The following is a 16,570-nucleotide window of genomic DNA, read 5'->3' as shown; positions in this document are numbered from 1 at the left end:
CTACATTCTGAACCTGAGCACAGGAATCAGCTTCTGTGGTACCTTCAGACTTCTTAGGAGTCGCCAGGCAACTTTCAGTTTGGGGTGCCGGTTTACCCAAAGCTGCAGGCCTGATGAGTCTTGTTCCAGAGAAGATTTCTAAAGATTGTAAACAATGGATAAAAGCACCACAAATACAAACTAAGTTGAGTGTGTATTCAGCAATTATGTAACAGTAAGTACTAATAAAATGAGAACACGAAGACAAACGAGGATCACAAAGCAGGCTGATGCCTGCCACGCAGCTGTTTCACTGCACTCCTAACTCCTGCCCACAATCAACATTCTGCTCAATTTGACACAGAAGGCTAAGGACACAAGATTCACATCAAATGGCAACTGGAGCTAAATAAACGTGAGGAGAATGTAGACTGGGATAATTTCAGGTTTTATTATTTTTCAATAATTATTCTGTCAAATGTTCACAGCAGTAACAAAAATATCTAAACCATGAATCAAAGAGCAGCTGATAACTTTATGAAGCATTTTACTTCAGATTAAGTGTGCTTTCAGAGCACATTTTTTGTAAGTAATATATATCAAGATACAGTATCACTGGAATAATATAGATTACATGGAAACTTTATAACAAGTAGCTTAAATTTGATTAAAAAATGAAATGATAATACTGCTATAATACCCTGTTTATTAAATTAGAAAAAATGTGATTAATGTATATATATTCTGGTCAGATTTTCAGCTTTTAAAAGGTGCCTCATAAATCCTCAAACAGTGGAAACAATTCTAAGGCCAGTAAGTTATTCAGTTAATAATAAAAATAAACATTTAAGGGAAATACCTAGAAGAGATCTTGAGGCCCATATTCAATTATTACAGATTCTGAACTTCACACTGAGTAAATATTTATTTGATTGCCTTAGATGTAAATGAAGCATTCGAAATCTGTCTTTTTAATATAATTTCTTCAAGATGCTAACTTTTCAAATGCAGAGTTTACTTTTTCATTAAAGTGAAATACATGGTCATTAAAAGACTTGGAAAATACAGCAAAGTCAAAAGAAGAAACACGTCCCCAATAGTACCTCGGGCCGAGATTTCCTTCTCATCTCTTCCGGGCACGCAGGATTTTCCTTATAGAGTAGTAATCATATTTAATTGGATTGTTTGATGTGGAAGGTTTTTCTAGAGAAGTTTCTTAATGGATTGTTTGATGTGGAAGGTTTTTCTAGAGAAATTTCTTAAAGTGCTCATAAAGGAACTGTCTGAATCACTGTAAAAGCAGGCATTAACCCTTCCAAGTCACTGGAGGTGCATCAACATGGCCAATGAATGGCGTGTGATTCTGCTAGCATTGTGATTCTCCCTAGGACGTGGTGGCCAAGAGTGGCAGGTGGTTCTTGCTCAAGCTGCAGTCAACCAGTGCTTTTATACCACAATTCTCCCTTCCTAGGTTCTTAATTTTGGTTTCTCTAAGTAATTATTTTCAATAATAGTACATGGACAGTATCTTTTCCCTTTATACCTGAAAGAAAATTTGCTTGGATATAAAATTCAAACGTGAAAAAACACTGCAGAATTTGGAACCCATGAACACTTCCTGAAAAAACAATGGATTAAGAAAATTCAGTCAAATAAGAAACCAATCAAAATAATTCCAGAATGGAGAAGCGATGGATAAGGGACTGGTGAAAAGCATTCTGGCCCTTTCATAGCCAGAACCAAGACCCTCATTCAAAAGTTGAGGAGAATTACAGTCGCTGGAGAGAATAAAATAAATATATCCTGAACAAGTAAAAATAAATCCAACAAAAATGGGTAGCAGGCATGTGACTGGGGGTTTTACTACCTCATATTTCATAGAAGGGAAAACCGATAATGTATAAAATGTAGGTGAAAACAACAACATGGTTTTGGCAACCTTTCAGAGGTTTTCACAGTCTATTTTCTTAAAGGGATCTTTTGAGATGTAATATTTCTTAGGATGAAGTTTCTTTCTCGTCTTACAGATTTAAGTAAAACTAAATCTAATACTTTATTTAAAAAGAACTTATGAAGTGTGATCTGTTCTTATAAAATGCTTTGTCTGTTTGTCCTGCCTGTCTCCTTCCTTCCAGCTCCCATCCCCGCTTCCTTCGATCTGGACAAGGACATACACACAAGCATGGAAAGAGGCTCACCCAGTGTGACCTCAGTTGTTTCTGGCTAATTATTGCTTTCTTTTTACTTCTCTGTGTTTTTTTAATTTAAATAATGAGCAACTATTCCTTTTGTGACAATAAACGTATTAGTCTAAAGATAAAAATATAAGAGGCAATAGCCCAAGAAAATTAATTTAGAATAAAAAGGAAAACCACCACATGCAGACACCACTAGCTGCCAATCTCCTTTTCCTCCCTATTAACAGAAACCTAATTTTGCCCTGGGCAGCAGTGGGCCAGTTAAAAACACCCATCCCCCTGGACTCCATGCAACTGGGGAGAGGGGTGGGAAGGAAACACAGGATCAAAGTTCTGGCCAATAAGATGAAAGCAAAAGTTTCCTACATGGCACTCCCAAGAAAGTGACGGCTTTTCTGATTAAGAAGCTGCTGAGTTAACAGGCAGGGACCTTTTACCTTTCACCTCTCCTCCTGACAGGCCTGGAGGTTGTGTAGCCATCTTGTGACAAGGAAGACAAAAGTCACTGACCAAGGACTTTGCAGCAGGAAAGAAGGGTCCTTGCACAGTTGCACCAGCTATGAACTGACGAGCCCCGGTTTCTTGGTTACGTGAAACAAAAGAAGCCTTCTAAGTGCGTAAGCCCCAGTCATTGGGCTTCTTCTTCATCATACCCAGCGTGGATCCCAAGCACAGGCTCTAGACTTTCTGGACACTCAACTCTGCCTCAGGGTCTGCTTCTTGGAGACCCAGCCTGTGACAAGTAACCACCACCCCAAAGGAATTCCAGGTCTGTGGGAATGAAACTAAAGTCACTCCGGGCAATTTTCCAATAAAAAGACAGAGATTAAAAAATCATACTTAATGGACAGTCTAATGAGAAAAAGTAGCTCAGTACAAAAATAGACAGTCATAGTTTACCATTGTACTTTAATATGAATTTTACTGATGTGTTTCTCTTTTATTTTGGTAGTCACAAGCACTATGAAATTGTGAAATAGGGAAAAATATCCATAAAAATATTACTTTCATCTATCAACCTCTATACCAACCCCCTCATTTCCTTCCCACCCCATGACATTACTCGTCTTCACTCTCATACACGCACAGGAGATCCTTTCAACCCCTGTATATACGTGCCTCTCCGCCCCAGCTGCTCTCTCCCACTGGCGCTCTAGATCTTTTTCTATCACCAGTAACTCATTTACTCTCCATCAATCCTTCCTCCCACCTGGATTCCCACAATCCTTGGGCCCCCCTGGGACTCACTTTGTGGTCCTGCCTGTGTCATACTGTATCACCCCCCCCCCCGATGTCTTTTCTTCCTTCATGAATCAACTTGCATTCCACATACGTTGGTCTCTCCCTTCTTGCTCCTCTCTCAGTTCACTGTACTCATTTGGCAAAAGCCACGCCTCTTGATAAACCCAACTATACAACTACCCAACACCTGCAATCGTGCAGTAGAATGTGGCTGTGCACACACATATACAAATACACACGCACACACACACACACTCTGTCTGGTCTCAACTTACACTCATGGTCACTAACTGCACGCCGATGCTTCCTGCTGCAGTCTAACCCTCCAGGATTGCCTTTTCACATCTTCCCTCCTCCAACACCCCTGCCCCAACTTCACTGCCACCTGATCACATTGTACTTTACTTCTCAGAGAAAATGGAAGCAACCTCTCACCACCTCTACCCACCCACCAGTCTGTACCCACATCTTCCCCCTTCCTATCTGCTTGCCCACAGGCGAACTGTCCATGGTCCTCTCTGAAGCCAACCCTTCCCATGTGCACTGGATCCCAAGCCAGCTCCTCTACTCAAGGACACTGCTCTAGCAATTCTCCCCTCCATCATGCATTTCTTCCTGTCCACTGCATCTTTCCAAAATGCATAAACAAACTATTATTCATTCATAACTATTATTTCTCCCATTAAAACAAAACAAAGCAAAATAAAAGGCTTCTCCTAACTCCACTTCCATGCCAGCTACTGCCCCATTTTTTTCTTCCTACCTTTTACACCCTTTCCTCCAGGGTGGTCTCGAACTCAAAGTATCCAACTCCACTCCTCCTAATCCCACTCAATTTGCCTTTCACAGCCACATATCCACGGAAACTGCTTGTCCAATACTGATGGCTTCCTTTTTGCTAAACCCAAAGGCCAGCTGTCAGTCCCCATCTTTCTTTATCCCTCAGCAGCAACTGATAGAGCAGATCAATTCTCCTTTATACACTGTCTTCACTTGGCTTTCAGGATCCCACATACTCAGGTTTCCTCCAGCCTTACTCTGTCTTCTTTGCAGGTTACTCCTCTTCCTCCTGACCTCTTAAGGTTAGCATGCCCAGGGTTCAGGCCCTGGTTCTTTCTTCTCTAGATATGCTCTCTTGATAATCTTCATCAGTTTCAGAGAACATTATGCTTAGTGAAGTTAAGTCAGACAGAGAAAGACAAATACTATATATAACTTCTATGTGGAACCTAGAAAATAATACAAATGAATGTATATACAAAACAGAAAGGCTCATAGACATACAAAACAAACTTGTGGTTACCAAGGGGAGAGAGGGGTGGGAGGGACAAACTAGGAGTGTGGGATTAACAGATACAAACTACTACACATAAAATTGATAAGCAACAAGAATTATACCCAATATCCTGTAATCACCTATAATGGAATATAATCTGCAAAAACAAAATTTCACTATGCTGTACACCTGAAACTAACACAATATTGTAAATCAACTATACTTCAATTAAAAAAACCCAAACAAACATGGCTTCAAAAATATTCATCTTTAACGTCTGAAACCTACAGTCCACACCACCCTCTTAACTCTACACTTTTCTACCTAACTGCCTCCTTGTTTTCTCTATTTGTGTGTAGAACAGGTATCTCAAAACTATCACCTTGACAACTGAACTCCTGGTCTTCTCTCCACCCCCAGATCTACTCCCCCTCAGCCTTCCCCATCCCAGCGAGAGAGTAACTTCATTCTCCCAGTTGCCATCATTCTTTTTTTTTTTTTTTTTTTTATAGCTACTTTATTTATTCATTTCTTTATTTTTGGCTGTGTTGGGTCTTCGGTTCGTGCGAGGGCTTTCTCTAGTTACGGCAAGTGGGGGCCACTCTTCATCGCGGTGCAGGGACCGCTCTTCATCGCGGTGCGCGGGCCTTTCACTATCGCGGCCCCTCCCGTTGCGGGGCACAGGCTCCAGACGCGCAGGCTCAGTAGTTGTGGCACACGGGCTTAGTTGCTCCGCGGCATGTGGGATCCTCCCAGACCAGGGCTCGAACCCGCGTCCCCTGCACCAGCAGGCAGACTCTCATCCACTGCGCCACCAGGGAAGCCCTGCCATCATTCTTGACTCCTCTCTCACAACCCCAAACAGATCTTTTAGACTTTTGGTTCTGTCTTCTAAATATACCCTTACCCAACCGCTTCTCATCACCACCACTGCTGCCACACTGGTTCCAGCCCCATCACTTCTAGCCTGCATTCCTAACATCACCTTCTAACTGGGCTCTGAGCTTCTTCCTGTGTCCCCTACAGTGTGTGTATATGTTTGTACATATATGGTCTATAAGGTATCAGCCAAAGAAATCTTTCTAAAGGATAATTAGATGAATCACTCCCATGCTCAAAACTTTTCAGTGGCTCATGTTTTCACACTAAGAGTGAAAGCCTAAGTCTTTAAAATGCCCTAGAAAAGCCTACAGGTGCCTCTCCCGTGACTCTCCGATCTCATCTCCTCCTACCCTCTCTGCCCACGCTGCCCATGCCGTATGGGCTTCCATGCTGTTTCCTGAACATGCCAGGCATCCCTCCCTACTTCAGGACTTTTGCACTATTTAGTCATTTCATTTTTCTGGAATATGCTTCCCCCAGCTATCCACATGGCCAATTCCTTTACCTCCCCCAAGTCTTTGTTCAAATGGCTCTCTCTCAATGAGGCCTACTCTATCTTATTGAAAACTGTGACCTCCCCCACTGACGTTCTTGCTCTACCTTTAGTTTTCCTTAGCATATAACATCATTTACTGATTTATTATGCATATTGCTAAAAGTCTATCTCTTCTCATCAGATGAAAGTTCCACAAAATGAGGGAGGGGAGATATCTTTGCCTACTTCGTTTACCAATGTATCTCAAGGGCCTCTAATATTGCCTGGACCAAGGTCGGTGCTCAAAAAATATTTGTTATATGAATGGATCTGGATAAAGTAAACTTCAAAAATGTTGGTGGTTAGTTTATCTAAAATACTTATAATAGAGTAGATAATATTAAAAACAAAATTTCATTTTCTTGATCCCGAAAGTACAGAATGAATACTCCTAAAACATTAATGAAAAATTTTCACACTCTTTTTGATGATTCTAAAATTTGGGAAATGTTCCAAGTGTTTTTCCTTAACATTAAGCACTAGATCCAATGGGCAGTTAATTATTAATAACAATGAGTAGATGACAACATCACAAGCAGATGTCCCACAGAAACGAGAAAATAAGAGAACACAAGAAACTTCTTAGGAAAAGGGGTCAGAGGTCCGTAGGTTAAGAACAGGAGGAAAGGAAGCTTGCATTGAGCCAACAATCATATTCCTGTCTCTCCAGAATAGCCATCCCCCACTGCTGTTCTCCTGCACTCTCATACAGATCAGCCCTAGCCTTTCCATCTTACACACACAGATCGCTGCAGCGAATACACACCAATACAGACAGAAGAAGAGAGTCTTTAATGCTGAAAGAATTTTAAATATAGTCAAAGTGGTCCTGGAATTGACAGTAGTAGGGAAAGGCACTTCCCTACTTTAAGCTAGAAGTGAATTTTCCAGTGAGGTTAGTTCTCCTCTGACAACTATCACCATATAACAATGATGGAATTGGTAACCTATTCGATTTAATCACAAAGAAAAGGACAAAATGCTTCTGGCTCTACTGCTCTCCCTTCCCCACTGGAGTCTTAAGGCAACAGAAATGTTGGTTTGACTTGAGCATTTCTATTTCTTTTACTAGCTGCATGGGCTTCTAAGAGGAAAATTACCCTTTCCTTCTGCCAATATAGCGATAAGCGACTACATTAGGAAATAACTAACAGAGACACTGTGATGTATAAAAGTATGCATTCTTTGATCTATAAAACATCATCCTTACTCTCCAAGTCTATACTGAACTAATACCCAGATGGTTGACCCTCATTTGTACATTGCCATTTGCATTCTGAATTCATAGCTCTTCTCTGGCAAACATTTTGGATATTACAAAGCCAACCAGATGAGGAGGGGTTTGACTCTCCTATTTTATATTCACTTCTCATACTTTCTGGGTCACGTTCAGGAAAACCTAGAACTTATGACGAAAAACCTCCTGAACGCAATTGAATTGAATCTTTCAAAGATGGAATACGGTACCTTATGAATAATTTTTTTCTATGAATAAGGAAAGTTCATGGAAGGAGGAAGGAAACATGGAAAGTAGAGAACAAAGAAAATAAAATAATACACTATGTGTACAGAATTCTATCATGAAAAGAGTATATGATTACCTTTTTTCCTAGCCTGATTTGAGGTAGGAATGGATCTCAAGCTTTTGCTCTTCATTATGTCCTTTGAAGTTTTCTTTTCAAGATTAGAAAATGTCTTGAATGGTGAACTGGGTTTGCCATACCCTGAGCTCCTAACTGATGCATATAATCCACTCTGGGGTTTTCTTTTAAATAAAGGAGGTGCACTTCTGGCCTTCTTGTATGGTAGCTGTTTACCAATTCCAGCCCCTTCTTCTCCAGAACTGAGTTGAGATCTAGAAGTCTGCATACAAGTACAAGCTCTTTAGTACTTAAACTTCGACTACAGTTGCAAATAAGATTTAACAAAAAAAAAAAAAAAAAATAACAACAACAACAACAAAAAGAGTTAACAGATAGCAAAACCATACTGATTACTAAAGAACATAGTTCATAGAAGGCAAATCATTATATTAAAGTTCTCTAATTCATCAGAATTTTAGTATTTGGAAGCACATCTTCAAAGTCAGGAGTAAGACAAAGCAAAATAATAAAACAAAATAAGCTTGCCAATTTCACTACTGGGCATATACCCAGAGAAAACCGTAATTCAAAAAGACACATGCACCCCAATGTTCATTGCAGCACTATTTACAATAGCCAGGTCATGGAAGCAACCTAAATGCCCATCGACAGATGAATGGATAAAGAAGATGTGGTACATATATACAATGGAATATTACTCGGCCATAAAAAGGAACGAAATTGAGTCATTTGTTGAGACGTGGATGGATCTAGAGACTGTTATACAGAGTGAAGTAAGTCAGAAAGAGAAAAACAAATATCGTATATTAACGCATGTATGTGGAACCTAGAAAAATGGTACAGATGAACCGGTTTGCAGGGCAGAAGTTGAGACACAGATGTAGAGAACAAACGTATGGACACCAAGGGGGGAAAACCGCGGTGGGGTGGGGATGGTGGTGTGCTGAACTGGGCGATTGGGATTGACATGTCTACATTGATGTGTATAAAATTGATGACTGATTAAAAACAAAAACAAAAACCAAAAAAAATAAGCTTGCCAGAAAGCAAGACATGTAATTACTAGAATCAACAAGGAGGAGAGCAGGGAAGAACATGTTTTGAAATGACAAAAGTCTTAGCTTCTTTTTTCTCCAGATTTCTCAAGGTAAAAATTTATTAGTACCCTGCCTTATTCTACTGATACAGGAGATAGTTTATGGTAAACACATAACTCAGAACTGTAAAATAAAAATGGAATACTGTGGTCATGGAGCCTATATAATCAGAATAAATCAAGAACAGAGAAAAAAGGAACAATGAAATATAAGTTTCTTAAGAGCCGCTAATAGCATTTATAGGAAATGCCAATTTACCTACTTTTGCAGAACACAGACTACTAGAAAGATTGAAAAGCACTAGAATGATGAATACACTTTATTTTCTTATGTTACTCAAACTCTGGACTACGTTTACTAAAAAAATGAAAAATATAAAGAATGGCTTCGAAAAGAAAGCTAATGCTACGGTGCTATTTTTAAATTTGGGGACTACAGGGTGTTGTTATAGACTGCTCACAGATATCCAGGGTCTATGTGGAGGTTAGTATGTAACCAATCCCACTAGCTTAAGAAGTACATACTTATCAGTAGTATTTATATAACTTCATTTATCAATATGGCAAATCAATTTGAATTATAAAAAACTTACCTTATTTATTTTGTCATCCTGAGGTAATAATGAAGGACCAACAGATATTTTTTTCTTCAAAATATCAAGGTACATTTTATCTATTTGTTCTTCCACAGTATTTACTCTTGGATGGTTAGTTTCTGTACCTTCATTTGTTGCCTTTTCTAAAACTACATTCTCTTCATTTCTGTCCAAAAATTGGTTCACAGTTCGTGGTTCTTGAGACATAACATTTGGGTTCATATTAAGGGGTAAAGGTCTAACAAATTCAGATTCTTTATTCTCAGCCAGTTTCTTATAGCTATAAAACAAAATAGGACACAGAGAATGAACCCTATGTAACTCCTCAAATATCAGTTTTATTAATATACGCATACACGTGATACATATAAAATACATTTACATGATGAATATATGAGAGTATTAAATATATCTAATATTTGTAACTATTCAAATTAGGTCATTAATGTTAAATATATTATTTATAATTCTGGTTAATGGAGTATACTCACATAGCATCACATAATTGTTTTAAATTTCAGGTGATAATTGTAATGCAGTATAATATACAGGACTTCATGGTTGACTCTGAGACCTACTTCAAAGGAAAGCCAAACCAAACAATACTGAGATTGCTTTTGTCTAAGAAAAATTTAAAAATGAATTTCTAAGTGGCCTTTTTGTAATATATCTTTTATCTATAGTATCTCATAAAGTCAACATGCATTTGAAGCAGGAAAAACATTTTACATGTTTCTAGAAGAAACCAAATAAGTAACCATAATTTATGTCAATGAGGCATAAAATATAAATATTAAAATGCATAATTTCATCACAGTATAGGAAAATTTTAAAGTAGAACAAGAAAAATCACTAGGATTTTGAAATAAAATCATCTTTGTGGTTTAAAACACTTAAATGCAATGTCACATTTCAGACCATTAGATTTTCAAAATACGGAAACTGTCCCTTAAGGAAATGTTATAAATGTGGTTAAATATCAGCATATTACGGGAGCTCCCAAAATATGGATATTGTCATTTTCGAATTACTAAATCATGGTCAATTAGGTCATTTAATTTTGTAATTTATAAAATAAGATTAAAGGAAAGTTTAAGAGGCTACCATTTTCATATAAGATAGATTGGCTTCTTGATAATTGTTAGAAATAATAGAAGTAGCTGGAATCATCAGAAAATATAATAGTTCTTTCCTTCTTACTGGTAGCAGAACCTGGCTAGCTGCTCATCAAAACTGTTCCCTGTTCTTGCTGTGAACCAACTAAACTACATTTCCTCAACGCCTTCAATCTAGATGGGGCCATTCACTAGTTCTGGCCTTCAGAATGTGAGTGCTATGGCGACAAGAATCTAAAATATGAGTCAGTGGCTTAGTGGTTGGGTTTTGGGTGGCAAGGAAACTGATAGTAGAGGCTGCAGAGGTGACAACCCATGTTTTATAGTGACAAAACATTTGCTAAACTGTCACCTATAACAGTTTGTAAGGCAGACTACATGGCTACTGAGTCTGGGGTACTAAGGAAATGGTAAGAGAGAACAGGCAGTTTTTAGGTGCTAGCTACTACTGGCTACTTTTGACAAGATATTATGAGAAAAAGATGAGCTCAAGATAGAATGGGCTGTTTTTTTAAGAAGAAATCAAAGGAAACAGAGTCCAGAAACTCAGGGCCTCTTAGGTTCACTCTCTGTGTCTGAACTCAAACAATAAGATTCAGCACTGAAAAATGCTATGAAAAAAGCAAGACATCATGGGACTTCTTGGTTGAAAAGAGTGACTCAGTCCCTTGGCAAATATCACATTATAAGTGTCATCTTCAAACATAAGGTTATTGTTCCTAATAATATCCAGACAGCTGCAATTAAATTGAGAAAGAAAAAACAAAACAAAAGAACAAGGAAGCAAAGACATAAAGCAGATTTAAAACCTTTGTGTAGCAAAGTGTTAAGTGTAGTTACTGGCACATGGGACTGACTGGAACCAAATAGATCAGAAGCCTAATAAACTTTCTGAAGTAACTAATTACAAAGAAACCACAACCCTACTATTAAAAAAAAAAAAAAAAAGACTAGAGACTTGTTTGGGAGCCTTAAAACCACCTGTAGGCAGAAAGTGGACGGAGAAACCAGTGCATCCTCCAAGACTGGCATAGCCTCCCCCTCTGAAACCCCCTTCAGTTGAAGCCAATGGTGATGAAATACAAGACAAATCCTTCAAGGATTGGAACCAGGAGCTGTATGGAACTATATATATATATATATATATATATACACACACACACACACACACATACACACACACCCCCCATATATATATATATATGGTAGTTTCTCCTTAAGAGCAGAATAATGGCCTAATTAAGGAAAATTCCCATCTTCAAGGTAGGGGGTCTTTACAAGATCTTTCAGTGGATTTCAAAGTTGCATTACTGATGGCTGTATTTTCTTCATACTTTTCCTTTCTGAATGAGAAGGGTGTGGGTAATGAAGTATGTAACTTGTCTTTTTAATTCATTGATTAGTAGACAATGAAGAGCTATATTCAAACCTGATAAAGAGAACTGTGCTTCACCTGGAAATCCTAGCCTTTCAGATGGACAAAGTCCTGAATGGGACTTTGAGCTGTTCGCTTTGGGGAGGGGCTGAGTAGGTCTTTGTATGAATAAGAGTAGAATGGATATTTGGCTATTAAAAGAGGAGATTCTTGTGGAGACTGGCTAGATGCCTACCAAATGCATTTACTTTTCTTTCTGGGCACACAAGCAAACCATATTTCCCAGCCCTCTTGGACTCTGTTAGCTAGATGTGCTGGTTCTTACCGATAGAATGAGGACTGAAGTGATGTAACATTTCTGTGCTGAGGCAGTTAAAAGGAATTATGCTAAACCATCTTTTTTCTCTCCTTAGCGACTGTTTAGATGAGGCCACGAGAACCTTGAAACTGTGTGTTGATGACAGAAGCAGCCTGGGTCCCTAAATGACTATGTGAAACAGAGTCCCACCTCAACTCCACTGAGACACATGGAATTATGATGCAAGCAAGAAATAAATTTTTGATGATGTTACACTACTAAAATTTCAAGGATGTTTTTGTTATAGCAGCTAGAATGACTTATCCTAATTTACTAAAAAGTTTTTTGATATGTGTACTAAAGTTTATACTACTGACATTTCTATAATTATTGTTATGCCTTTAATGTAAGTACACTTTGCTCTCAGCTTTTAAACACAATGTGAAAATCCATATTTAGAACTCACATTACTAAAATGGTGCTACCTATGCCAACAAAGACACAGGATGTGTGAAAAATCTCTTCAGTAGCACTAGCACAGCCCCAAACAGCAATGGTAAGTAAGCATAACTGCACTTTAAAAATACTAACTAGTGCTGCAGACCAGTAGAAAAATACTAGACTTAGCATTCAAGTTGACGGGGTTTAGTGTAAGCTACGCTGCATCATTTTCTCTCAATTAGCACAAAGGGAGGAACAAGGCCAAGAAATCACTGCAAGTGGATTTACAGGATGAGGATGGGGTTCAAGGTGGGCTCAAAAACTTGTGTGTTGATAACACAAATGCACAAATGAATACATGCATGGATGACAGGCTTTTCACAGAAATATTTCATGGAGATCAAAGACCTGACAATCCAAGTGCATTCCTGGGTTATGGCCATATGATCTTGAACAATTTACTTAACCTCTTTAAGCTCAGTTTCTTATCTATGAAATGGGGATAATAACGGAAGAGACCTCATGGAGTTGCTTTAAGATTAAATAAAATCTAATACGTAAAGAACTCTGCACAGTACCTGGCCCACAGTAAGCATGTGATTAAAATGCTAGCTGTTATCATCATCGTCGTCGTCGTCATCACTGGTTCCTGTGAGAGCTCCACCACTAAGACGGTTTACCTCAGTTTCATCGATAAAGATGCCTGACCTACTTACTCTGAGGATCTCATGAGATAACGGGTGTGACACTCTAAGTGCTGCACGAATGCAAAGTGCAGCCGTACGATGAGGCTACTGTGATATGCTTCTCTGTGCTGGTGAATGACAGCCAGGTCCCACAAGCTGTCATTAAAATGTACCAGAGCTGGAGCATTTTCATGAAGCCCATTTTTCCTGTGATCCAAGAACTCACCCTGTAAGACGACAGCTGGTCTGTGACTAAGTGTAAAACTAACTGGCTTATAAAGAAGTGAATGGATGACTCAGCATGGAATAAAATTCATGTTCCCTCTCAGCATTCAAACCAACTGTCCCTGAGCTATTTAGAGCTGAAGGGATTTTATTTTTCAGTGGAAATCTTTAAGACTACCTAGCTAATGGCAGCAACTTTTCAGTAGCATTTACTTATTTTTTAATTTTACCATGAGAATAATTTTGATAAACTAATTGAGTAAGACTAATGTGAAAAAAAAAAACAGGAGCGACTCACAGGTAGACACATACCAGCTACACGTTAATCATTCATTAGGAATGGTTTTGTAGAACAAATGATTCTAAAAGTTCCCAGTTACAAAACAATAAACAAACAAACAACCTGTTCAATCCATTCCAAAAAAGTCATACCTGAGAGGCTGTAAATCAAAACCACTGACCCCAAAGGAATCTATTCTGATGGGCTTCATCAGTTCCTCTACTGTGGGCAGATCTGAGAGGGGAGAAAAGTTAAAACAGCAACCAAAAATCTTATGTAAATTGCTTAATTTAGTGTCTAATACCACCAAAATCACATTTTCTCTGATTGACGTAGCTAACAGAACGGCACATACAATAATCCCAGTTTCCCCCTATATGCTTGTTTGTACCAAGAAAATCTTTGATATTTATATTTGAAATATATATTTACATATTTTATCTCTCTTTCTATATATACATACACACATCAAATATATGTGTATGGGTGTATCCACAAACACACACACACATACACATGCTAATTATATATTTAGTTGATCCCAAAATACTGTTCTCTATTTAAAAAATAACTTTAGTATATGTTCATGGAAAAGTGTAAAAAAGGTGAAAGTACTCAACTGATTTCTTAATTTGGTCAAGGCATATTAGAGGAGGAACTGAAATTTCATCCTATGTTCAGCTCTAACTTTATAGCTAAACCAGTGATTCCCAGATTTAAACAAACCCTTTAAATTCAGATACTGAGAAACAATCACTAGAGCAAATTGCATTTAAATTATACCACACTGGAAATTGTCCAGAGAGGGTCTCAAACAAAGAAGCTTTTACCAGATTCTGTAGTAGAGATGTTTTTAGAGGACCCTTCATTTTCTTGAGGATGATCTTTTGCTGAGTTCTTGGTATTTTCCACTGCATTACGCTCAGGTCTTTGTTCATCTGCATCTCCCAAAGAATGGGCAATATGACAATAAGCCTGATGTAGAGCTTCAATGTCACTATTGCTCTGTCCATAAGAAACACCTGTTGAATTAAATGTAATCTCTAGTATATTCACACAAATACCTAAGAAATATGGAACACTAACATTGTCCCTTAATCTATTAGGAATGGTGAACAAGCCTATAGGACAATACCGACATGATCAAAATAGAGTGAAATACAAACCTGGGTCATGCATGGCCACAGCCTACCAGCACGAATCACAGCAGGCTCAGGAACTCTTGTAGCAGGCTGAGATGTGTCCTGACGTGCTAACTGTAAAATCTGACTCTACTAGTTATCGTCTCTTCCTACTACCCTTAATCGATCTCTCTGCATTGGATAAAACTATTCCTAAATTTCTCAAATTGACACAATTTTTCAAGGATTCTGTCTCTCCTCTCTCTCTCTCTGCCTCATGGGGCCACCAAGCGTCTTGTACTCTGCATTTCTTCAACTGAAATTCAATCCTCTAACTTTGCAAACCAATATGTTCCAACAGCCTGCTAAAGCTGCTATAATAGAAAGTGATTTCCTAGTAGCCAAACCCAGCCTTTAATTTTCTTCAACTTTTAAAAATTTTCTTCACCCTGTGAGACGTGTGACCCTGCCATTTTCCTGGGGACTGTTCCCTCTGCATAGCGCCTTCTTGTTCTTCCCACTGCTCTGATGGCTGCTTTTCCATCTTGTATGGTAAATGGCTCATCTCAGGGCTCCTCCATCTCTTTTTAAAACCTCTCTTTTTTCTCTGGGGGGGGGGGTGGTGTTGGAGTGGATAACTTCATTAAGACCCTTCACTTAATAACTGCCCATGTGCACATGACTCCCAAATCTACGTCTTTTGTCTTTACCTCTTTTCTGAATATTAAACTTCCTAACAGACAAGGAGACTCTTCTATAAGCAAATCATATCTAATACATCCTTGAGTGAATTAATTATATTCCCCAACAAAATCTGTTCTGCTACCAGTACCTGCTATTTTGGCTATGGTATGATCAGTCACCCAGTCATCCAAAACAGGAGACGTGATGTCACTGTTCACTCTTCCTTCCCTATTAACCTCCTCCTCTTCCTACCAACTGATTAATAAACTCTAGAGGAAATAATTCAAAGGATCTAATGACAATAATGATCTAAGACTTTTATGAGTATTTTCTTACTAATTCTGTACTCTTCACTACTAACAGTGGAATTTTCAAAATTAGAGAAAAGAAAAAAGCGCTGTAGAAGAGTGGAAAAAACAAAAGGAGAGAAATATGGTGACCTGTCTCCTTTTCTCTTGATACCCATGAACTAATCAGTTAATGCCTAAAAATATTTACAAGAGCATATACAGCCTCCTCTTCCTCTATATAATGTGTAAGTTGCATAGTATAAAATTCTGAGGAACTATTTTCAACTCTAAACATAAGAGGGAGCCAGGTGCCACATGATTGTGTAAGAATGCCTCACAGTGGGATATCTTTCTATCTACTGCTTCAGGTCACCACTGCTATTTGGAGCATGCCCAATAAAGGAATAGATTTGATTAAATACATTAAAAACAAAAAAGTGGAGGATACTGTGAGATCAGAATCACTAACAGTTTTAGCGGCAGGGATATTCAGTAGGACTTGAGGAAAAAGACCTTGCCTGCTAAGCTAAGCCTAATGGTCCCCAACCCCCGGGCCATGCCGTGCGTGGCCTGTTAGGAACTGGGATGCACAGCAGGAGGTGAGCGGCAGGCAAGTGAGCGAAGTTTCATCTGTATTTACAGCCGCT

At 38.5% G+C, this 16,570-nt stretch overlaps 1 protein-coding gene across 2 annotated transcripts in view; it reads right to left on the bottom strand.

Annotated features, from left to right (window-relative positions):
* Positions 1–16,570, bottom strand: part of CEP162 (centrosomal protein 162) — a 93,605-nt gene that overhangs the window by 44,117 nt on the left and 32,918 nt on the right. Inside the window, exons 10-14 of one of the 2 annotated variants that reach the window (XM_007195908.2) lie at positions 14,659–14,850; positions 13,981–14,062; positions 9,406–9,688; positions 7,714–7,975; positions 5–138 (exon numbers count right to left, since the gene is read on the bottom strand). In XM_007195908.2, the coding sequence (XP_007195970.2) occupies positions 5–138; positions 7,714–7,975; positions 9,406–9,688; positions 13,981–14,062; positions 14,659–14,850 (953 nt within the window). The remainder of the gene's footprint in view (positions 1–4; positions 139–7,713; positions 7,976–9,405; positions 9,689–13,980; positions 14,063–14,658; positions 14,851–16,570) is intronic. The other variant, XM_057527968.1, reaches the window with a different exon arrangement.

Source organism: Balaenoptera acutorostrata, chromosome 14, assembly GCF_949987535.1.
Source record: "Balaenoptera acutorostrata chromosome 14, mBalAcu1.1, whole genome shotgun sequence".
Lineage (NCBI taxonomy): Eukaryota > Metazoa > Chordata > Mammalia > Artiodactyla > Balaenopteridae > Balaenoptera > Balaenoptera acutorostrata.
Note: the sequence above shows the minus strand (reverse complement) of the source record. Positions and strands in the feature narration are given on the sequence as shown.